Source organism: Halichoeres trimaculatus, unplaced genomic scaffold (genome assembly GCF_033239565.1).
Source record: "Halichoeres trimaculatus isolate MK-OKI-2021-1 unplaced genomic scaffold, fHalTri1.1 fHalTri1_scaffold_14, whole genome shotgun sequence".
Taxonomy (NCBI): domain Eukaryota; kingdom Metazoa; phylum Chordata; class Actinopteri; order Labriformes; family Labridae; genus Halichoeres; species Halichoeres trimaculatus.
Window position 1 is genome coordinate 22,054,021 of NW_027437192.1, and position 24,582 is coordinate 22,078,602.

Consider the following 24,582-nt stretch of genomic DNA (forward strand, 5'->3'; position numbering starts at 1 on the left):
TTGTATTGGTTTATTAAGAAAAGAAGAAAAATAAAATGTAAAATTGAAAAACTATTTTTTTTTTCAAAATTATTTCAGGAATCTTTTTGTGTCGTGTGAAATGCTTCTGGTGCTTCTTAATTAAAAGCTTTGCTGCAAATATATTTCAATTCGTTTTATTTATTCTTCTGACTGGAGCAGCATGGAATGTATGACATCGAGAAAAAAATGATGATGTGTTTCTTTTTTCTTCAATAAAGAAACGTGTGTCCTTCTTTGCACCCTTATTGCATGACTGATTGATTTTACATTCGCTGAAGAAAGAAAACACCACCTCGAGGAGGAAGAAGAAGAAGAAGACGAAGAAACTGGAGCAGCCTGTGATAACACGGTGAGCTGCCGCAGCAGACATGTAAAGGCTGGAAAAGGGCCGAGACGCTAATTTTCCACCAACCTTCACCCTACACAAAGATCGCAGAGGTGTCAAATAATACTAAAGGACTCCTTTATCTTCACACCTAACAAAATAAATAACATCAGATAGTCCAATAGAACAACACAAGCAAGGGAGGTTGCGTGTAAGCCCATGACCCTTGTTTTTGAAAATGTGTCTCCCTCACAATCCCAGCCCGTGGCTCTGCAAAGGATCCGTTCACAAGTGCAACAAAATGCAAAACACAATTCTTCAACTGCGGATAAATAAAAGACGGACAAATTCACATTAAAATGAATAACATATGTTCATAATACCCTGTTTGAGATTCAAATTTAAAACAAGATTTCAAAAGTAAAGATTAAATAGGCCTATGCATATACTGTGCCCCCCTCCCTCCCGCTCTACAGCCCAGGTAAAGGGCTTTGTGAGACAATAACACGAGCAAATAGAGAAAATTCAAGCAAGTCGTGATTATTTATCCTACGCTACTTCACACATCAAACTATAGAGAAAATAAACAAAAGCAGAGAGGAGGTGGAAGGCGTGGAGGAGGCGCAGAAACAAAGCAGTGATGTGTCTGGAGGTGAATAAGACAATGGGCGGAGTGATCCGCCGCTACAGATGCGTCAGTTTGGGCGCTTCCTGGATTCTTCCCTGAGAGTAGTGCGGCGTTAGGTCTGTGTAAGTCGGTGTGGGATCACACACTCCGTGGTGCTGACTGTTGCCCATTGTGATTGCTCCGTTGTAGTCCATATTTGTGGACGGCGGGTGCGAAAGGTGGGTCAAACCGAAAACGGAGGTCCCAGAGTTGGGCATCGAGTCCATGTAACCTCCGCCGACATAAACAGGGCTGCCCTGCATGTGAGTCCCGTAGTTGCCATTGCCCTGGAGAGGGTGCGCGTCATACTCGGGCGTGGCCGAGTCGGTCCCGGGATACCTCTTCTGTGAGGGCGGGCAGTTGTTCACAGGAGGGGGATATGACGTGGCCATACCGTACGCGTTTTGATGAGGTTTGTTGTAAGACGTCGGTGACTGGGAGTCATAAGGTACACTGTTTACAAGAGAATGCATAGAGTTGAGGTATCCGCCTCCTCCTCCCCCGCCTCCACCACCGGAGGCAGGGCCCACAGGACTCCGTGGGGACTGTCCACCAGGGGAAGGCATCATACCGACGCCTTTCTGATCCTTCTTGTATTTCATCCTGCGGTTCTGGAACCAGATTTTGATCTGTCTCTCAGTGAGGTTGAGTAGGTTGGCCATCTCCACCCTCCGGGGTCTGCAGAGGTACCGGTTAAAGTGGAACTCCTTCTCCAGCTCCACTAGCTGCGCGCTGGTGTAAGCTGTCCGGGCCCTCTTCGATGCTGCTGACCCTGGAGGACTCTTGTCTCCGGGGCAACTCTCCACTGTCAGGGAGGAGAAGAGCGCGTCAATCAGCAATCCATTACAGACAGAGACAGAGAGGTACAGAGACAGGAGAGTGAGAGTGAAAGCTAAACCGTGTGACAACACTCACACAGCTGATAACAACTTTAAACCACCAAGAGGGGGTGGGGATCCAGAGCAAACAGTAAGCTAGATAAATAAGCCCTGCTGCTCTGAAATAGGGGTTTTATCGTCGACTCTCTCTCTTCTGCTTTTCACGCACGCATGTGCAAGTGTGCGCCTCTTTGTGATGCAAACACCACATTTTGATAAATCTTCTCTCTACTGTAGAGTACGGGATTGTAAGGGCTTCATACAACAGTTAATCAATGTATGCACCCCGCGCATGCGTACAAGCCCCACCAACAGCAAATTTAAAAAAGAATGTACCTGGAGAATGGTATGTCAATATCTGATGCGGAACCAGGTAACCTCAAGTTTCCTACGAAAACATTTTGACCCTCATCTCCCCCCGTAGTCACAGAGCAGCACACGCGTAATGCAAACATAAGCATTATGTATTCCTCAGGGTGTATGAAGCAGTTCGCCTCGCCCTCTCTGATAAGCCTGTCCCTCTAAGAGGCTGGAGCTTGGCTGCAGAGCAGCAAGGCGCTGGTCTAACTAACTGCTATGGCACGTGGCCAACACCTAATAAATTTTACTACCTGTCACCCAAACGTGGAGCAAAAGGAATGACGCATGGTATTACCTGAGCCCATTATATCATTATAGGCATTAAGAGAGGCTGAGGCGAAAAGGAGAAACACCCATGTATGTATAGCAATCACTTACGACAATGGTTATTACTTTCTGATAGATTTAGAATATTTTTAAGTCCTGTGAGTTCTGTGCATGTAGATTCGTAAAAGAGGCTCATTGGGAAAATGTCCTCTCAATTCTGGGTTATTTTTGTTTTATATTGTGCGTAAACCCTTTTTTAGATATCGTATGAAATATATAAAAAGAAGTTATTGTAAAAAGTTTTCAGATGTGTCGTTTCACTCAATAAATTCATCTCAAGGTACGTTGTTTTTTTTGTTTTGTTTTTTTCAAAAGGCCACGTTTCTTTGTCAATAATATCAAATTATAATCAAATAACTTGACCAAGACAATGTGAGCATTCCTAAAATGTAAGATTTGGGTTTTCCTATCGCATGTGGCATGACAAATGCTCCCACATTGACCAACAAGTTAGAATCTGATCTGGTATCAGGATCTAGGTTGTGCGTAAAATTAAGAGTTTTTCTTTATACTTCTTTGAATTTCTGTTGCTGTAGCCACTTTTCCCCTTAACATGTATGGTTTGCATAGTGGTTATGGGAATCTCTGACAGTCCCTAGCGAGGCTGAGGAGAACTGGGACCCCTGTCACATTCACCTTAACAGTAGAATCTTGTTTTGAGTTTTGCGTAATGCAATTGTTAAAGCGTGATCATTACGCACCAATATGTTTCGAACCCATTCTCATACACACATCAATAAAAATCTAGTAGAAGGCTCAACACTTCGCATCTGTCGGTATTCACTGTAAAAATGCCTTCTGCCAGCATTGGAAAAACATTGTGATCAGAATTTGAAGAAAAAATAAATAAATATTGAAGATTTCAGTAATTCGTTTAAAAACAGGTTTTATGTGATTGGGGAACCATATCCCCACCATCCCACATTGACCCTTTTGATTTTTTTCTTGCGTGCGTAAAGCGTGCATCACATGTTGGCACTTTGAGATCATTACTCTTACGGGTAACAAAATAAGATCTCTATTGGATGACAGGCTTGTATGATTTTTTTTAGGTTGTTTCTTAGTTAAAAGAGAAACCCCAAAACACAGACCCCCACTCTGACCCACCAGCCTTCCTCTAATCAAAACATCAGGACAAACTGAAACAACTGTTGTGCGTGTTTGTTTGTTGTCTGTGGGAACACTGTGTGATCAGTGGAGATGGGTGTTTACAGTAGGGACAGGTCAGCTGCAGGGCACAGGGACAACAAATGGTGGAATGTAATTCTCCCAAATGTTTCTTTCGTGGCTTCCAATCTACCAGTATGTACTGCATCTGAGGTTTCAAGTGTTGGTTTAGAGTTTGGGACGTATGGAGGAAATGTATGGAGTGGGTTAAAAAAATGCAATCATCTGTACATGCAATGATGTCTGTCATATTGTTTCTGTGGTTATGTGATATCAAAAAATACTATACTAAGGAGATAACTTGTCATGAAAAGTTCAAACAAGAAGAAACACATAGTTGTGTAATATTATACCACTGAGTTAACAATGAGTTGTAGCGATGCAACAAAATGAAAAGTTGTATTCACTCGTTGATATCCCACTTTTCTGGTCTCTGACTGTGTGTGTCTGTGTGTGTGTGTGTGTGTGTGTGTGTGTGTGTGTGTGTGTGTGTGTGTGTGTGTGTGTGTGTGTGTGTGTGTGTGTGTGTGTGTGTGTGATGTACCTGAGCTGGAGCTACTGGCAGGTTTCTGCTTGGTGTTCTGACGGGACTCCTTCATCCAGGGGAAGATATGTTTGCCGCGGGTGTTGGAGGTCGGGGAGCCGTTCTTGGCACTGGGCTGGCTGGACCCGTTGCTTGTGTTATGGCTGATAGCACCGGGGGACTGTGAGGGAGGGGGTGGGCCTGACACCGGCACCTGCGGTTGATTGCTTTCGGGATGAACCTTAGACTGCGCCGCCTGAACGGCTGTGGTCCTGTCGCAGCTTTCCGCCATCTCCCCCGGCTTCTGCAGAGCCACGGAGCCGTCAGGAGACTGCAGGGAGCAGGCAGGTCGATGGTACTCACTTTCCACATGAGAGGCGCGGGGATATTGGACCTGATTGGCATCATAACTGAAGCCATTTGCGCTTTGATATGGGTAGCCACTGTAAATTGCGGAGCTGTCGTAGTAGGTTGCCTTTTGCATCTCGCCGTTTCCCAATATTTATTTCAGAAACTGACAGGGTCTTGACACCCTTGTAGAATAACATTGGCACCCCGTGGTCACGTGACGCCTCTCCGCCAATGGCCTCCTCGGGTGAACCTAGGGTTACAAGAAGCACTGTGAGGAGAAGAAATGGTAGCGATCCATCTTACTTTTCAATACAGGCGTGACACTGGAGACTATGGAAGCGAGATAGGGCCAGCAGTCCTGTAGACTATTACCGTTTACCTTCTGGCTTACACAGGGCACAAAGGCATGCACTAACCTTGTATTACCATCTGTGCCAAACCACATCACAACAAAACCTCTTTACAAGCATTTCAGATTGCAGAATCAATTTTAGGGGCTAAATAGAAACTGCGTGTCATTTTAAATCTCACAGCCTGTTAACAGTGTAACAGAATACAGAGATACATTCCTGAGAAATACTGGAGGTGTTGTGGGGAAAGCTTATTAGCGGGTTACCACACAGAAAAATAATATTTCTGTTTTATTTTTATGCTACCAACAGGCCTGTCAACACTGTATCTAATTTCCTCCGCAGCAGGTGGAATTATTCAGTCTATTCCCACAAACTTTAAACCACTTCTGTCTTGTACTGTTAAAAAAATCTTCCTTAACTTAGACAGACAGACAGACCTCAGCGTGCTGAGCTTCCCGGGGCACCTGGCTCAAAGCAAAACAACAACCACATTCTCCCTTTTTTTTTTCTTTGCTTTGCATGCGGCAAGATAAATTGAAGGGCCCCGAGGAAACCTGAAAAACCGGGCGGGCGCCGGTGCATCTCCATGACCAAGGAGTGAACTTTTCCTTGCCGGCCCATAATAATGGAGGCTGTCGGTGCTGTCTGCGGCTGCCCGGCGCGGTGATGTATGGGGGTCAGTGGGCCGGAATGAGCGGCAGCGAGCAGCCAGGCCCGGACAGAAAACCGTGAAGGTGCAGCCAGAGGCGGCTGCTAAAGCACCATCATTCAGGCAGGTAAGCATGGAGGTCAGTGTCTGAGAGATTATTGGGGAATCTGAGAACTCTAATAGACACAGATTACAGGATCAGTTTGGAGAAATCTGACAGAAAGTGACCTAAGTAATAAAATACAGAAAATCAAACCCCTGCGTTTAACCAGGGCCACTCAGTGAATGTGAATAATCACTATATTCACACGTTTTTGATGTGCAACGTGAATAAATGGATATAAAAAATTCTTAAAAGAAATATTAGAAAACAACTTTTTTTTCCAGTCAAAAACAACCTTTTCCTAAATTGTATGGCTCTGAAATAAAACTTCTTCAGTACACACAAGCTTTAGTCCAGTTGTCGCCCAATGAAGGCAACAGACAATTTGGAGCCTAAGTGTAATAATTTTGTTAAAATAAAAAATATAAACTCAGTATAGATGCTCCTCATGAGTAAAGAAAAAACATCCAGCATAGCATGGTAGGAAAATAGTCCCAAGAACAGCATTTAACCTATAGATTCACAGTGAATACGAAAATAGCTATTTTAATTTCAAAGTCCATGATGTCCCGCAGCATGCAGACGTAAATAGATTTTTTTTTTTAAATAAAGAGATTAAATGTAACTGTAAATAATCTCTTGCGTTTTGCATTCGTGCACAACAAGAAGCAAATCAGTCTAAAATGAGCCCTGAGCGTCACCCTCTGTAAGCTCAACCGCAGAGTGAAAGAAGGTGTCTTCACGTTCTGTGCACTCACGGTGACCTGGGAGAAGATATGAGGGAGCTGGGTGCTGTGTGTCTCCAGGCGAGCCATAGCGATAGTCATAAATGGCAGAGAAAGAGAGACAAATGACAGACTGGAGCGTTTGTACGTGGAGCCGCAGCAGCAGCCTGCTCCGCGTAAGAGAAATCTGGCTGCCTGACTCAGTGTGTGTGAACTCTTCCTGAACCGAGATCTAAGTCATACGGTGATAAATCACCGCGCGACACACAAACTCCGCCATTTACAACCGAGGGAGCCTATTTCTGGCCCTGCTTACCTTATCCTCTGACGACGAATGCAGAGCACCGAGCGGTATTTTCTCATTCAGCGGCGAAATCGATCAAAGCAGTAATCCAGAGAAAAAGTTTACAGGCAGGGCTGGCTGGCTGGGTGAAGCAGCAGCAGCAAGAGTAGACTGCGCCCTGCCATACACCAAGCATTAGCAGCCACAACAAAAAAGGGAAGAGCCGAGAGGACCCCTTTCCTTTCTTCCTTTTCTTTTTTTTCTGCTCGCCGTGGATGGGTAAACCGAGATTACGAAAGCAGGCGCGAGCAGTCAGGTCAGCAAGATAAGACTTATCTGGCCTCTGGATTGAAGAATTTAAAGTCCCGCTTAAAGAGCAGTGGCCAGAGCTTCACATAGCAACATTAAAGCCAGTTTAGGCTGTGCTGGACTGTGTGATCCTCCACCAGTACCATGCAGACACCAGTGAACTGCCCCGAACCAGAGCGTCACCATAGACAAAAAAAATTATGCAAATAAGTAGCGCCTTGGAAAGCTAGTTCAAATCAAGTGGCTGCCTCTCCTCCTCCTCCTCCCCCAACCAAATGCTCCAGAGTGTCTAGAAAAAATAATGCCTCGTTACAAGCAGAATATGAATCCATTTTGTGTGTGCTTTTGTTGTTATTTACTCCACGCGTTTCAGTTCAGTTTGGAGCTGAGTGGCCGAGATTTTGGATTGAGAGGACAATACAAAGGAAGACTCAGCCGCTTTGCAGGGGACATAAAGAGCTTTTATCCACGGCTTAATCATTAACCCACATTTTTGCATATGATCCTCAATCCTTTCGTACCAGGACGCGTAATTCGTTCTCACTGCAGCACCAGATTCTCGTTTGCCTTCATGGCTCTTTCTTCGCAGTATACAAACTATTTTTCCAGAGATTAGAAAGCACAATAACTTCACATCAAAGCCGTGTTCGTTGTATATCAAGGGAAAATCCCCACCGGGAGCAGGGTGTGAAAAATGGGAAGAAGTTTCATCACCAAAAGGCAGAGTGGAGTACCTGCAGCGAGGAGCGGGGGAGAGAGCCGGCAGCTGGGGGAATCCCTCTGCAGGGTAATGTTGCCTCTTTGCAGCCAGAAGAAAAAAAAGAATGAAAGAAAAATAGATTTATGTCTTCTAAGCGTCCCGCGGCTGTAAACATGTCCAGAGCTGCAGCTTCTCTGCTGAATTCAGACTCTGGGACTGAATTCAACGACACAATTAAAAAGAAAGAAGTAGAAGACATGGACGGCGTGGGAGGGTGAGTGGGACAAAAATTCACACGTGAGGATTTTTTTTTAGCCAGCTCGGCTTTTTCTTTTAGTCTTCACTTTGTTTAATCATTGACTTCTTTGTGCTCAAACTGCTGATTCGTCTGTCTTTAATTTGGACCTAAACAGAGGGTTAAGTGTCAGAGGGCTGATGGTTGAACGCTGCTCTGCGTAGAATACATCAAAAATCATGTGCAGAAAAAAAAATCGAAAATGTTGATAAAATAAGCATTTTGAAAAACTTAGTGCAGTAAACTGTAGCAGCTAATGGCAGACGGTTTTCTCAGAATGGAGTTTTTGAAGGGAGTAAGGCAGCGCTCCAAGTGCAGCGATCCCCCTCGTCACTTTTATAGTGACAAATTACACCACAAAGACAAGTGGAGGAGAAGGAATTATTGCTCTCGCGCTGGTCATATTGCTGCTACAAGGAAATGTACAAGCCATAAGCTGCCTCTCTATCCCTGCGCGAGTTTCGGTGGGCGTGTGTGGTACTTATTAGAAATTGAATAAGGATATCACCATCAAGCATTCATAACACAAATCAATAAAGATATATGGACTTACTGAAGGCAGTTCAAGGTGGCTCCGAGACCGTTCGATGGCCTGAGTTTACACGGCTGGATTTCTGTAAGGAGGAACAAATGCTTTCAGTTTTCAGAGGATATAACAACATCTGAAATGATTCTGCAAATTTTTTATCATGCATTTATTTCTGTTTCTATTGTTTGAAAATGTGCCTAAATCTGTTTTATTATGCGCCGTGGTTTTGGCCTATTGTATAAAGGTGCAAAACCAAACATCTGACGAAGGGCTAATAGAAATGTGTTGAGATAATGTTCAACCTTTTAAAAAATACATTCATGTCGAATTTGTATTAAATCATTAATTTGATTTATTTTACTTTAATGGCTACCAGAAAAACTACAGGACTCATGAATTATATTTTCTTCTCAAATTTATCATTTTTTAAATGTTCAAACAACCCTGACCCGTATAATACACAAGACCATCAAACCTTATCATAGAGCGCATTAATAGAAGCCCAAATGTAAAATCCCACCTCGATCAGACCAATTAACAATAACAACGTTGTGTATTTGTATAATATCACCATAACATAGAAAATGGGCCTATATGCAAATAGCATGTTTGTTGTTTCCCTGCTGCCCTGTGAGCATTTTCTCCACGCGGATCGAATAGTCATTAGCTCTCGCGCACCATCTTCCCCAAGTCCCCGCGCCCATAAATCAAGCAGGAGCGCCGTGACCTCAGCGCGGCCGCGCGGTCCTGGATGGCACTCCGTCTCCCATTATATCCTCGTTTCCCGGCGGAGCGACACAACCCCACCGCTTTGCTCGACTTTTTTATTGCGCTCGTTTTGTAGCATCATTTACGCACAAAAAACCTCACGGAACGACAGGAGGCGGTTTGTTTTATAGGACCGGTTGAACCTCGGAGCGGCCACACGCTTTGAGTTTTTACTAAGAAGCAGATTTTTAAATGGCTGCTTTATTTACAAACGGCATTGCAGGCCTCTGTATCCAAATGGCTGCTCGTGCTACTAAAAATCAGGTAAACAATAGAAATACTTTGCTGTCTTAGTCTTTATTCTAGCTCATGCCTCTCTAGCTGTGAATAAAACGATTTGCTAGTGAGAATTAATCCAGCAAAGCGCGCATCTTACCAGTCCGTCCTTATTAAATCTTCAATCCTTAATTAATAACCAGTAAATGCTGTGTTCATTTTCAAGGCCTATTGGTGTTGTGTTTTATTAGCTTTAATCATCACATAATAACAGAAAGATAAATTTGCTTTATAACTATTTTCTCACCCTGTGAGAGCCCCGGACCCTCTTTTCTGACCTCTGCTTCACGCAGCAATAACTCACGACAGTAATGAACAATCGGCGGAAATACCTCAAAATAAAATCCATCCTCCCAAAGCTCGCGCTCTGACTCTGTCCGCGTGGAAAAACATATCCGTCCGTGACAGCAGCTGAATACATCCACAAACCAGGGATCCTCTCAGCTTCAGTCTGCCTCGCTGCTGCTTTTCTCCCCTCGATAAATAAACTACAAAGACCGGACTCCCCTCACGGTAAGTGGGGGTAACCCGCGTATAATCAGCATCATATGGCCAGACCGGGGCTCCGGTTTTCTTCTCCGTGCCATAACATCGCGCAGTATTATGCGCCCTGCTCACGTGACGCAACGTCAACTTAAATCCCTTTTATTTGAGCCCGTGAATCATTAATGGAGGCAGTCATTGCCCCTGAGGAGAAACGGATCAGTTTGGAGGGAGAAAAAAGAGGGCTATGTGACACTGCAATGTATCTGGCAGAGGAGCAGGTCTCTTGCAGAGAAGCAGCTTTTCCACGTGTCGCCCATTCAGGGGGAAAGACTGCTCCGTCAGTTTTAAAGTGTCATATATATTCTGTGCCTGTTAGCGGCTGAAAGAGCTAATCCTGCCGTATTATGCCGAGTTTCAAGTGCAGCCACGGCTCAGAGCCAGGCTAACAGCAGACTGTTCTCCACTGCAGATAGTTCACACCAGCCTATGATAGACGGAGAGCGCTTTCCCATAACAAAACGCATTTTGAAGCACAGCATAATAATTCCCCATCATTCCTTCTTTCTCTTCACGTTGAAGCCAGGGCTAAATGGAGCTTTACTCGACATCGCCCCCCCGCTCCTGTCCCACAGTGAGGTTGTAGCACCACTTAGTGTGCCTCTGGATCTCCATCAGCAATAGCCTGCATGCTCAGGGCTCAGTTGAAAACAAAAGTCACACATTTACCTGTCTTACTCAAAAAAGCTGTGCGTCCTGGTGGTCCTAAGGTGTATGTAACAGTCAGCAGTGAGCGGAAAGTGGAGATGAGGGAACCAAAGAGTTGCTGCTCGACCCCGCTGATCAGAACATAGACCCCCATTCGACCTACACACGCTTACGCGTTTCCTACCAGCTGAGGGAAATTACAGGTTTGTGCGAAGGAAGTTTGAAGATTTTGGAAAGAGAAGGGGGAGTGCATGATGGTAAAGGTGAAAACTCTGCCAAAATCCGGTTGCAGATTGTTTCAACCGCAAAATTATTACCAAATCCTAACGTGAGAGTGTGCCATGCGTGTGCCATGGAGGATATCTGGCTTGTGCCACTTCAGATTTTGCCAGAAGTCCCAGCCCGGAAGAGCTCCTCTCATTTCGGCACCGTTTGGCGCTTGTTTTCCGTCAACATTGAGCAGCGGGCGTGGAAAAATCCCACCACACTATTAATCATGTGGGGCGGACATAGACAGCATCCCACTCCCACACCAGTCATTGTCTCCTCAAACTACAAGTTGAGCGGCAAACTTTTTAAAGACAGGAACAGAAGCAGAGCAGCTCCTATTAATTCACCTTCAGTACCTCAGAAAGAGGAATATTGATGATGAAGGATTCAGATAGAAGCTTTACGCACAGGTTTAAACGCATGGTTTTAAACAGCAAAGTAAGTCTGATCTGTTAAACAACAGAAAATCACTTTTGATTTTGTTTTCTTCTCTTTTTCTCTGTCGACAGGAAGATGCGAAGCTGTCTGCAGGAGTTTGAACCTCGGCGTCACCGCGCACTGGAAGCTAATCCCTCGTTGCTTTTCGCCACCGCACCTGAACTCTTCCCTGACCCGGGCAGAGGCTTCACAGGGAGTCGAGTGGGAAGTTATTCTGAGTTCAAAAACAAGCAGAGGATGGAAACCAAAAGCCCTTCAGCTGGTAGCAAACTTATTCGAATTTTAGAACTACATTTTCAGCATATACTTTTTTCTCGAAGTTGAGATTTGTCTGTTTCAAATTTAGACTGCTTGAGAATTTAAATATTTCAGATTGTTTACAAATCAGGACTCCTTAGTCACTGTTAGTAAAGAGGAGTTAAAGGCGCAGACATTTGGCTGTTGGCCAGCTGAGGTCCATATCTTTCCACATTGTTGACACTCGAAGTTCTTGACAGGTCAGCATGGGTTAAAGATACTTTCAGTCAAGATAAAACTTTTTTGGTGAGATTTCTAGCGGCCAACATCAAGGCTAAAGCGAAATTCAACGCTTTGGCAGATTTGGAAACATCTCTCAGAGGGACCATAGCAGCGGAAATGTTTGAGTAAAGTTGGTTGTAATAAAGAATTTTGGATAATCCTGCTGAATTAATTGACTCTTTTATAACTGAAACTGTTCTCTGATCATGTTAAATGTTTTTGTGCAATATATAGTTACATTGTTAAGGTAAAAGCAAAACAGTCATCTGAGCATAACAAACAACTTCATAATTACTGTTTTAATTATGAACATGTTCACATATTCCCGAGACTGTTAATGATTAACCTGTGTCCAAACTTTTGTTTTTGCTCTTACTGATTGGTTCTTCTACGCAACAGGCTTGCGTTTTATGCTGCTGACTTAAATTCAGCAATAAATGAGTAAAATGCACACTGGTTAACCTTCAAATAAATCCAAATCACAGGGACTAAGATTCGCTGGGCTTTTTATTCATACACACAGAGGGCGACCTCAGGAGTAAGCCCTGTAAATCCTACAGACGGATGTTGGTAATATAACTTCACATCTCGGTATTTCAGCCAAACTATTAGGACACTAATCGCAGCAAAAATTTCTCACTTTATTTCAAATTAATTGGATGTAGACTCTGATAAAACATGTATTGGGAAGCTCATATTTTACCCTTTCTAACTTGGTGAGTTTAAGGATTTCTTATCAGGCAGAGTTCCCACCTCCTGCCTTGTATAACAATCACTTAAATATAAAATTACTTAATTTTGACTCATATTTTATTGGTAATTTCAGAGTGTTACCTTTGATTTTAAATGTAAATAAATTTTTACCGATACCCTGTTTCACATTTCACGAGAGAAATGTCCAATAATTTGACTTTCATAAGTTACTTGCGACACTAAGAAGCTCAGAAACTTGACCTAAAGATTCTTTCTCCCTGTTGTGGAGCATTATTTTTCTCAGGCTCTCAAGATAATCTCACGAAAAAATATTATCCAAATGTACTCACAGGTCATGACGGTCTGAGTCCAGAGTTTTTGTTAGGGGAGAAGAGATGTGACCCGCACCCTGTAGAGGATCACTTCAAATGAAAATAAGGCAGATTTTCAGATCTATTTCTGACCCCGGGGGCATTCATTATTCAACAAGTCACGTGAACTGGCGAATTAAAATTTCAGAACATTGGAAGTGACCTCTATTCGTGAATCAAATGACTTGAGATCCGTAATTGAACTAGTTGGGTTTCTTGGGAGTCTGCGCAAAATCTGTGTCAATCAGCCCTAACGCCATCTCCTGCACAGAGCCCATGTCTGCAGCGAGAGCTGAAGTGGAGACATGAAAATACAGAGTGCAAGGAATCGGCTATAATGTCACTTACAAATTCTGCTGCAGATATAACATTTGAAAATTGCAATAGGTAATTTATTAACGATGATATTCAGGTACTAAATACTGTTGATCCTGTGTATCTGCTACTGTCTGAGTTTTCACCGTGTGATTTTGTTTTACGATTAAATGCATTGCAATCGCATTCATTGTTTTTTATTGTTGTCCTACATGAAGAACAGAAGCCATCAGTGCCACAACATATTAAAGATCATGCTTAATTTTACCCCCTGTTTCAGCTCATATCTGCACCCTCCACGGCCTGACACAAGTGTTTCTGTGATTAATCGCACAAGGACTGTCTCTTGAAATAATTTTGGGAAAATTCATGGCTCAAATTCACACCTTGAGATCGTTTTGTTTCCGCGCTGTCTCTGGGTAAGGGGAAGAAAAAGCTTGAGGAGCTCTAAGCGCTGATGTATGGTCTGAACACTGAGTGTGTGTCGAAAGGTCAGGGGTCAGAAGAAGTGCTCCGAGCCGATGATTGGCCAGAGCGGGCTGTGTCCCCTGGTTGAACTCTCTATTGTTTGGATGTAGCAGGTAGTGACCAACACTCACACTCTGGTGCACTGAGGCTGGCTGAAATCTCCTCATAATGCAAAGTGAGAACAATATGTGTGAACGGATACATTTAACAACCCAGGACTGCCTTGATTCCCGCCTGAAGAGCAAAGCCCACTGCATAAGCAGTTGATATCTGCCTCATAAATTCTTTCCACATTTCATCTTTATCCGCGAAAATACGCATGACATCCGAGCGCATTTCACGGATTAGAACTACAGGCAATTGAGCTATAAAAGACATAATGGAGGACAAAATCACTGCACTTTGGGGCAATATGTTGCAGATAGAGTAAGTTTGCAATACTTCACACTTAATCGTATACACATATTAAACATTTAATATCAGAAGTGTTCCACTCCGGATAAATTTTTAAGACACTGCGTAATTTTACGCACTGAATACTACACTGGCTCACTCTGTATTGCATTAAAAAGAAAAATATGTTTCAATTTTTGTTAGATAAAGTTAAACTGACATATGGATATAAAGTGAAAGTGTGACGCAGTGTGTTTTCCAGAGCTCTTTCACACCACCACAATTTTACGCACGCATTCCCAAACACTACATAACTGTTAGAAAGCTTTAAAAAGCATAAATATTTGCTGGAATCCCTTTGAACGTATTGAAATGTAAATAAATATGAAAATAAATGTTTTGATTTGAAAAAATTAATCCACAATTTGAGGATTATTTAAAAGAAGTACGCATTTGGCACATAATTACGCGCGCTCAAAAATAAATCTTGCACGAGAAAATCAAATCAGTGTACGCATTGACAGAATGTTCAGAACCAAACCAGCTTTATAAGTGAAGAACATATTTATTTCACACGGACACATAGAAGCTATACTAACCTACATCACAGCGGTCTTTACTGAGACAACACATACAAATATTCACAGTTTAGAACACAGCACAACATGGGACGGACTAGCACAAAGAAAACTAGACCTTACGACAACAACAAACAGAAATCTACATGACGAAATTCTTTCCTTATTGTGCCTTCATTATGATTTGCCTATGTACATTAAAATGTGAAAGTTTCCTGGACTACATTCAACAGTAAACCAACCCACTCAAACACACAAACTACACTGTTACTCTGACTGATGCCAATCCTCTAAAACAGCCGTGTGGTTCTCTAACAGGCATCTTAACTCTCGCTAAATATCTTTCAAGTATATTAGAACTTTCCATGAGCAATGATAGAAAAAAATCATAAAAACATAGAAAAATGAGCTCCAACTTACTATAACTCCCTCAGTTTTAACTGTAATAATACATTTTTGATCCAAGTCCTATGTTTGAATGTGCGTTATCCTTCCTTTCATGATAATAAACAAATATATAAACGCTTCAGTTGCCACTGTGGCAATTAAAGGTGGATTTCAAGCTTATATGAAGAGGGCGAGGACGAGCGGAGAGTGGGGAGAGGGCACAAAGGACGTGACAGGGGCCCAATGGCAGAGGCGAAGGGAAGGAGAGAACACCATGAGTGTAAAATACTGAGAATCGGTCCATCAAATTCCACTTGTGTTATTTGCCATCTCAGTCTGGATTGGGGTTCTTGCGGGGTTGGGGGTTCGCTCAGGCACTATAGACCTGCAGTGCACGGCGTGGGGACGAGCTGCTGGCCTGTTTTGATCTGCTGCTGCTGCTGGGCCCCCGAGGCTGAGGACGAGGCCGAGCTGGAGGAGCGGATCTTGGTGTTGGGCAGCTTGTGCTCCTTCTTCCACTTCATCCTCCGGTTCTGAAACCAGATCTTGACCTGGCGCTCGGACAAGCACATGGTGTGTGCAATCTCAACCCGCCTGCGCCGGGTCAGGTACCGGTTAAAGTGGAACTCCTTTTCCAGCTCCAGAGCCTGCTGGCGGGTGTAGGCAGTGCGGGACCTCTTGGGCACTCCTCCAGTGTAACTTGCGTTGACTGGGGGGAGGAAGAAAAGCCATATAGAGGAAAGCAAGCAGGTGTTACATGATAGCGTTTATTCCAAAGCTCCTTATTCCCTCCACTGAGCACATTCGAAGATAAAAATTAAAAATAAAACATCGCTGTATTTGTTCTGACATTTAAACCGTTCTGTTTGTTTTACTCTGTCTTGTTTCAGTTTACAGACATGACCTTAATGTGGAGATGCCGAGTGTACAAGCACTCGCATCCAGGGACAGATCAAGCTTAGAAATGATTAACAAAACAGCGGGGTTGGATATTACAGTTTGGCTCGGCTCCAGTGGTGGAGGTAGTTTGGGTTTAAAAAGCAACAAAGGCACATGGCCCCGACAGACGAACACAGGCTATAAAATTTACGAGGGTCCTTAATTACCGACCCTGCTGCTCGATAGTCGTAAATTGCTGTTGTAAGGGCTGCTACTAGTGCTGCCTCAATAGGCTCGCGTGTGTTCCAGTGCTTGTTTCTCAGTGGTTCTGCTGTTTAACCGTGACGATAACTCACCGGTGCTAACGTGGACCTTTTTCATCCAGGGATAGACCACCGGCTCCTTGCCCTTCGCTACACCGGGATACACCTCACCGGCGAGGCTGCAGTCTTTGCTGGCATTTGCCCCTGCGCCACCGTCTGGGGCCGCGGTGAGGCGGGGACCGTGGCTCTGTGGGACCGGCTGCGGCTGTGCGTGATGCCCGTCGCTGAAATCATCGAGTCCGGTGGCGGGGACGTTACCGTAATCGTAGCCCGATTCTGTATAGTTTGACCTCGGATAGGATGGCTCGTCGTGATGGGGGAAGCCCGTATCTTTTGGCCGCTCGTAGTAATCACCGGGGTTGGGGATGTATCCGCTCTGCTGATATTCGTCGCATGGAGGAAAAGAAGGCTCGATATAGTTGGAGTTTATCAAGTAGGAACTCATGGTCATTAATTTGTGAAGTGCAACAATACTAATTTTTATCGCGCTGTCGTTTTTCTGATCTCCACAAAACCCTCCTACTCCCTGTCAAATGTACAAAGTTGCCTGGTCACGTGTGAGGCGCCACCAATCACGGCGTGTCCTGTGGGCATCATGTAAACAGGAACCAATGGAAAGCATGGCATTGGTACCACCAACGCTGCTCGGACTGGCTTACGTTGGTGTTTTCCTTATTAAATCACAGTATATAAAGCAAAAGCAATCAACTAACTTGTTTACTGCATGGGGCCAAACTTCTGTGGGTGAGGCTTTCCTGCACGAGAGAAAAATCCACATCCTCTGGAAGAGACAGTGGATGCGTAATTCAAACCCTGAGAAAATAAAGGCCACCATGAACAAAGACTATGTCTATCAGAGGAATATATATCTATTGTTCGAGTTGTGAAAGCGAGCCCTTAAACCAAAAAGATGATCAAATGAACGGAAAGCGCAAAAACAACCATGCAAACTGCAAATTTAAATGATGACAATGGAAAACTGAGCGCGCTCACTGACGAGCCGCTCCTCTGCGGACACAAGCCTGTGTATGAAGACCTGTGCACCACTAGAATCTGAACTATACACACACACACACACACAGATGCAAAAACCAAAATTTCTCTTCATCTGTCACGTTGCATAAGCATCAACACCTGAAAAGAACCTCTGATCTTTCCGTTCGTGGCTAGAGATGTGTGTGACACTCCTTCCTTCTATTAACAAGAAAACAGCCATAACTGTAAAATGTTTCTGCACTTTGTTTGTGCAAAAACACCACAAAAAAAAAACTCCTGAGGCACTGATCGCGCGTTCACCACCAGCAAATAAGAGGCCTACTTTAAACTGCCAGAAACGGACCCACACACTTGCAGGTGCACGTCTGTTGCATTTCTATGCACTAACAAAAGCATGGGAAATATAAAACAGCACACAGTGAGAAATGTTATGTTTATACTGTAACTCACAGGCAACAACACTTTTATTACACACCTTTCCCATTGGATGTAATTGATATGCATATAATGCTCATAAGTTTGCAGATATTTAGTTCTTTTTGTTCTTATTTTCCTTCACTTTCATACCTGTTAAGAGTTGTTTAAGCAAGTTTTTTTTTAGAAAGTGATAATATGCGGGGTTTTGCTTTTTTTTTTTTTTTTTTTTTTTTTTAAAGAAGCCCAAGAGTAGATATCCAAAAAAAATCCTAACACATTTGCGGGTGGCCATGTTGGTGCCTATCTGAGTACAGCAACCTGGGGTTACTGTAACTGTGAAAGAATATAGCATGTTTAAAGTAGATGGCTATGTCAAGTTTAGATAGATCAATACTTTAGTACTCCAGTACAAATTTGAGGAACTCTTTGGAGAAATAATTTCCTCACTATGTTTTCTAAATACAATGAAACTCGTATTTTAACGCCTTGTGTTTTTAGGTATATTTATGTCTGAATACAAATTGGACAAAAAGTAAAAATGTCTGACCGTGATTCTCGCCTGCAGCCATCATGTCCAGCTCGTCTTTCCTCCACATGTCCGAGGCGGCTCACTGTATCCCCAGCTCCTCTTCAAAAAGCTCGTCCTCACTGTCCACGTCAACAAGGCCTCTGCATGGAGAAACAAGAGGCTAAACTTCGGAAATATTGAAAGCTTTTTTTTTCACTCCTTTCTTTTCTTTCCTTTTATTTTTTTTCACTCTGGTCCCCCCCTCTATTCTATTCTGTGACTGAACAGAGATAACTTCTGCCTGACCCCAAAGTGACACCGTTTCCATTTTGTTTCTGATTAATCTTGCCCATTGACAGTCTTTGTTAAACAACAAGGCGTGCCCCCTTTTTCCAAAGGGGCGACATTTTCATATCTGTTAGACGCAGTGACCTGAGGTTCACCCCGGACTTGGACTTCAGTTGTCCAGATTCTGCTCAACTTCTGGGGGAGCTGATGTGGGGGGCAGCATTCAGGAAGGTCTCCAAAAGGTTTTTAAAATTTGTCCAAAAGGGGTCCAACTGTCTCGAAAATAACTCGTCGAACTTAGAGTTTGGATGTTTGGAAGGAGAGGACCACGCAACGTTGGGGATGTGCTGCTGAAGAAGCTGAGAGATTTGTTTTTACTTGAAATGAATATTTTTATCAGTAAAGTTCTCGGTATTAGCATAAAACTTAAAAGGGGTGAATTCCTCTTTTACTCTTATTCTCCTCCATCTTTGACTTCTCATGTGCTCACACTGTTGCTGTAGGGCAGAGCTGTTGCTGCTATCTTGTGTATCTCACAGCCGTTCTCAAACCTAACTTATTGTAAGTGGCAGCTCGTGCTACTTTGCGCCATATATCCACGGTGCATCCGCATGGCCCAGAGACCACCTGAGAGGCAATATGTCAACATAATGTCAGCGGTAAGACAACTTCACATGATATCTAAATTTACAGTCTGCTGCCATTCTGTTATATATGTCCAGTGTAAATATGGGCCACATCAGCACGGCTATTATCCACTTACACTCAGAGTTATCCTCGCCTCAGTATGACCCCTCTGTGTTTACAGGTACTTGTTGCGGGGGGACCACATTTTTATTAATTCTCAGCTGTTAAAAACTTCATTAGAGTTACCATCACAGCCAATTAAGTGCTGTAAAACACGCAAAGAAGAAAACACTCCTGGTGATGCTCCTGTTATCTCCTGTAAGGTGCTGCTGTGTATCTAAAGGCAATGACGCTTCCTTATATTTCGTTACTCACAAAATTTAACAGGATAACAACACCAGTCGACTCTTTGATAAAAATGATGCATTTAAAAGTTTTTCTAAATTAATTTACCTTACTATGAGCATTTCTTTGAAAATGTATTTTTCGTTTTATATGAAATATCAATAAAAGTCTTGCAACACACACATCTCGGGACTTGAACTATCCAACAGTTGGATCATGGTGTCTCCTTCCACCACGTATACTGTGAAGTGAAGGTCTATTTAAGATTATACATCATGCTGACAGTTTACTGTAAATTTAGATTATCAGAGAAGTGCTGCGACGATGGTGACAAATTGCAGATGCTTCTCACAAGGTCTCCTGTCTATCCGGAGCTGTGACGGCCTGAATAAAAAATCCTCCCTGCATTCCAGATGTGACAAAGATTCCGGCGAGAGATCACTTTTCATACCTTCATGGAAATGTTTTGATAAAGGTGAGCCCTCGGAATAAAATGTTTGTCTGTTTCAGTGTCACGCGTGGTTATCCTTTCACATATTTGGGAAGCAGAGTGAACTTTTTCACAACAGTGCTCTGTAGGTTTTTAATGTGAAGCAGCAGTCATTAAGGAGACGGACGTTATTGTAACCTTCGAGCCAGTGCGAGCTGTAGGAGAGGAGCTGCATCCTTTAGAAAGACTATAAACAACTTCCTTATTCCCCCTGTTGTTGGAATCTGTTACACTCAGCCAGTGTAACTAAGACCAAACAACGTTTTCCATGACTGAATGACTGAAAGAAACCAAAGATTAACGTTAAAGATGAAATCATTCATTAAAAGGCAACTTGAAATGAGAACAGGAATAATTCACAGAATGAACGAATTTACAGTCTTCATGGTTGAGCATCAACGCCCAGAGAAAACTTAACTATGATATGAATGTAAACATTTTTTGCTGGTAGTTCTCATAACTTTGTTTTTGATTTTAACATTTAAAGGGTACATCGTACAAAAAGATGCACTGTGTGACGCACAAACGTATGTTTCATAATGTATTTCTAAATGTTTATTCCTGGTATTACTTTGAGTTGAAAATAAAATGACTGTAAAAGAGAGCATTGTCTGCATTAAATTCTTAATTCTAAAAAATTATCTTAATTCTGATTTCATCTATGCTTTGTTTCCGTAATTTTTGACAAAAGCTTGTTTTATTTCCGTGTGACGCCATGCAGGTTGTTTATGAGATCATGCGCCATGGTGGGGACTACTTTTCCCAATTTAGCCTCTTTTCATTCAAGTTATTATATTTAGCATTGCGTTTTAAAATATCTTATCTAATGGCGCCATTTTTTTAAATTAAATTTTATTAAAATTTGGTTTGCTATCGTTCGGCCTCAACGCCAACAACCAGAGGTTTCATATTTTGAACCTTTGGATAGAAAAGTAACCGTGTTTTTTTTTAAAATCCTAGTTTAAAAATATAATTAAAAGTGAAAGTATTCAATTCACTCTGAAAAAAATGAAAATTTTTAGAACTTTCTTATTGTTAGTCAAAAAACATCTGTGCCGTTTCTGCTTTCTTTAAAGGATTCTATTCAGCAGACCAGGAAGAGAGGGGCTAAATGATTTTTAAGGGGTCCGGGGGCTCGATTTGGGGGCTGTGGGCCTTCCCATTACCCTGTGACCGGGTCGAGAGTATCAATCCTCAAAATGCAAATTTTGCCCTCGTCCCCAAACATATCAAATGCAATTTATTCAAAGGAAATTCACCAATCAACCGCCTTAATAAAACGCCAGCCACTCAATCTTGTTGCCTGGGACGGGTGGGGGGTCCTCTCCCCCGGTCCCAAACGCGAGGTCACCGCGCTTCCAGGGTTCACCTGGAGTGCATCGTGCAACATATGTAATTCAAAGCTATTCTGTCTTTTGTGTGGAGAGTCAAGATCGCTATTATAAGGCTGGCATCAAGCTCGGAGAGAACAGATGACGGAGACTTGTTCAGCGCGTAAACTTTTGACCCCAATTTTTCCTCCTCCTCTTCTGCTGCTGCTGTTATCTCCCCCTCATCTGTCCCAGCCCGGTGAGGCATCGAGCCCTCTTGAAACGAAAAATTGATTTGAACAATGTGTTTCTCTCTTGCCATCAGGATGATCATTTCCCCAAATTTCATAATTAGAGAAGATGCCAGGATAAGACCTAAAACGCGATTGTAGCTTTATGATGCTTCCAACAAGGGAGTGGAAAGATAAATCCAATCGGCTCCCACTCAAGCCTAATAGAGCTGTAAAATATGCAAATCATTCATTAGCGTTATAGAGACACCAAAGCAGCCAAAAGTCTTTGTTGGAGGCCATTCTTAAAGTTAGACTCCCACTCTCTCCTCACATTTTTTCTCCTCCGGTGCACGATGCAACCACAGGCTGCGTGTCCCTTCGCTAAATTCATTTTTACGCATTATGCTCATAGGCAACGCCAAGCGAACGTGCCATTAACGTGAAACGCACGTGCGTGCGCGTGTTGGTGCGCTGTACCGTGAGTGTGTGAGCAGATCCCCCTTCTCCTGCATACAGCAGACTGACAGTGAACTTGGCCTAAAGCGAGCTCTGCTGGTGGCTCAGAGAGGATGCAGATTTATCTTGGTGCTGTGGCTGACCTCCAGATGAACCTACAGCTCCTCTCCCTCGCTCTCCTGGCAGTTTGCCGCACATGTGGCTCTGTCGAAATATCTTCTTATGAATTATCGTATAGGCTTTTAATTTCCAGATAGATGCACTCTCGACGTGTCCTTTTATAATTTCAGTGCACCCTGAGACCATACTGTGAAAGTCAGCGCCTGAAACTTTATTTTATTTTTTTTCTAAACTAATTGCTTCCGTTCACTACAATGAACAAATGTGTTAGTCTTGAAACAATGGGTGAAAACAGAACTTTCGAGCCATATTTTTGTTGGTTTTGGATCACTTTCAGTTTTTGTTGGATCGAAATTAAAAGAGGAAGGATAAAATTGGTTAGACATTTGTTTCGCATACCTAAAATTTTGTTACCCATCGATTGAAATCGTTTAAGCTATTCCTGATAAAACCAGGATTAAATGAGATCTTATTTTTAAACATGATACCAAATAACGTGTGATGGCCTTTTGTGGTGATTCAGGCCTGTGCGTAAAAGGAACCCGGGTACATTTGGAATATAATAGTTGGTTCTTCTGCAAATCCTCTAAGGAAAAAAAACTCAGAGCTGCCAAAACTCATTATACAGTGATGTCCGGTAATATTTGAGTTGTTTTCATATCTGGCCTCGAAATGTCGAAATTAGACACGAGCGCGTCAAGTAACACACTCGTTAGAGCAAAACTAATCCAGGAGTGATGAAAAGAAAAAGCCCAACACGTCCAAAAAATAAGAAGCTAGGAAAGTGACCAGTTTCCTGTTTATAGTCCATGAATTTTTGGGGATCGGGGTCCATTTGCCGGTCACTGCTCGGACAAGAGGTCAGCACAAAGCGAGAGTGACTTTTAAAGAGGTCATCTGAACTTTTCAACCCCAAACACAAAACGGAATTCCTTTTCAAACGTCTCCCTGCTGCTGTTTGTCCCCATGTTGTGTTTACTTGACACTGTTTACAGCCCGGAGCCAAACACGGTGCCAACATGTGGAGCGCGCAGCCAAACCACAACTGCAACTTTTTTTGTTTCCCCCAAATGATGAAGCAACAACTTCCAGAAGTCATAAGCACAAACAGAATCCAATAGCTGTAAATGTACAGGCCTGCATTAGCGCGTAACTTCATCAGGGAAACCTCCACACTCCACACACCCCGTGGAAACTTTCTGGCTCTGTGAATCCTCCAATGCAATAAAACGACAACAAGTAGAAGTTTGAGGGGGTGGAAATGGACACAGAGATAATTATCCAACATGTAAAAATGGATTATGAGTTACACCACAGATGGAGGGAAACAAGTTACACGGGGAAGGAAGCAATTAAATAGCCATGAGCCGGACCCAACCCTGCGCAACATCTGCCGAGACCAGCATTCAGCACTGCACAACTGACAAATTAGTGTAATGGTCTAATAGGGACAGATAGAGGGAGCGAATACAATAATACGGCTGTTTGACACAGCCTGGCTGTTCGCGCGCTACCGGAAAGTCTGCAGAAACTTACCCAGAGACGCGCTCCTCGTCCTGGAGAGCGTCCTGTCCATAGTGAGCCAAACAGACTCTCTGTACCGGTCAAGTAACACTTACAGCCTGCAAAGAGAGAGTCAGACGAAGCCTCGCCGTCAGTGCGATTATATGTTATGTGCAATATACTGTCAACTCCCCAAAACCATAAAACTTACTTTAATGGCCACCACGTGACCGTTTATGGCCAGTGAGCCTATCTGGCCGCGCTCCGGATGATTTTTACGATCTAATTCATAGACAAAACCCCCCATTCATTTAGCACCCAAATGTCAGAGAGCCAGAGTCGAGCCTAATAAAGTTTACAGCTGGAAAAGTCGGGCTGATTTTCCGGGAAAAGCCCAGGAGTCTGTGCGCAAAGGGGGACGCACTGCCCCTGGAGCCGGTTAGTGACCAAGGACCCCCTCAAAACCCCCCAAGCTCCAGCAAGGTGAGTAAGACATGAAGCTTTCATTCAAGAGACCTGTTGAATTCAAGATTTAAGCTCAGGTAACTTAGGCTGATTTTTAAAGCACCAACATGAAAAAACAAACTAGAAAACACAGAGGAAACTGACTCAGTGTAAGCGGTCGCTCCAAACGCGCAAATGGAGAAAGGAAATTTTACAAAAACTCACCGAAAAGTTGCCGTTCCAGTAGAAAGTTTATTATATTGGCAATCATTATCAGTTTCATTATTTTTATAGTATATTCTTGTCTTCCAGTCCTGGAAAAAACAATTACAAAAAGCTAATCACGATGGAGTTTTACACTTAATGGCGAGGAAATTTACTGTGGAGCCCTCCATGGTCAAACAAAGGCAG

At 43.1% G+C, this 24,582-nt stretch overlaps 2 protein-coding genes across 3 annotated transcripts; both read right to left on the reverse strand.

Moving 5' to 3' along the window:
• Positions 1–253: 253 nt before the first annotated feature.
• Positions 254–23,793, reverse strand: hoxa3a (homeobox A3a). 2 transcript variants are annotated; one of them, XM_074687416.1, is made up of 5 exons: positions 23,761–23,793; positions 18,395–18,516; positions 8,590–8,650; positions 4,290–4,869; positions 254–1,818 (listed from the first exon to the last, which is right to left on the reverse strand). In XM_074687416.1, the coding sequence occupies exons 4-5, from the start codon at positions 4,750–4,752 to the stop codon at positions 1,031–1,033; spliced, it is 1,251 nt and encodes a 416-aa protein (XP_074543517.1). In that variant the 5' UTR covers positions 4,753–4,869; positions 8,590–8,650; positions 18,395–18,516; positions 23,761–23,793; the 3' UTR covers positions 254–1,030. The 2 variants fall into 2 exon arrangements, with proteins under 2 accessions (XP_074543517.1, XP_074543518.1); XM_074687417.1 differs by lacking the exons at positions 8,590–8,650; positions 18,395–18,516; positions 23,761–23,793 and adding an exon at positions 6,766–6,909.
• Positions 14,889–16,936, reverse strand: hoxa4a (homeobox A4a). The gene is made up of 2 exons (XM_074687418.1): positions 16,468–16,936; positions 14,889–15,941 (listed from the first exon to the last, which is right to left on the reverse strand). The coding sequence occupies exons 1-2, from the start codon at positions 16,883–16,885 to the stop codon at positions 15,610–15,612; spliced, it is 750 nt and encodes a 249-aa protein (XP_074543519.1). The 5' UTR covers positions 16,886–16,936; the 3' UTR covers positions 14,889–15,609.
• Positions 23,794–24,582: the final 789 nt, after the last annotated feature.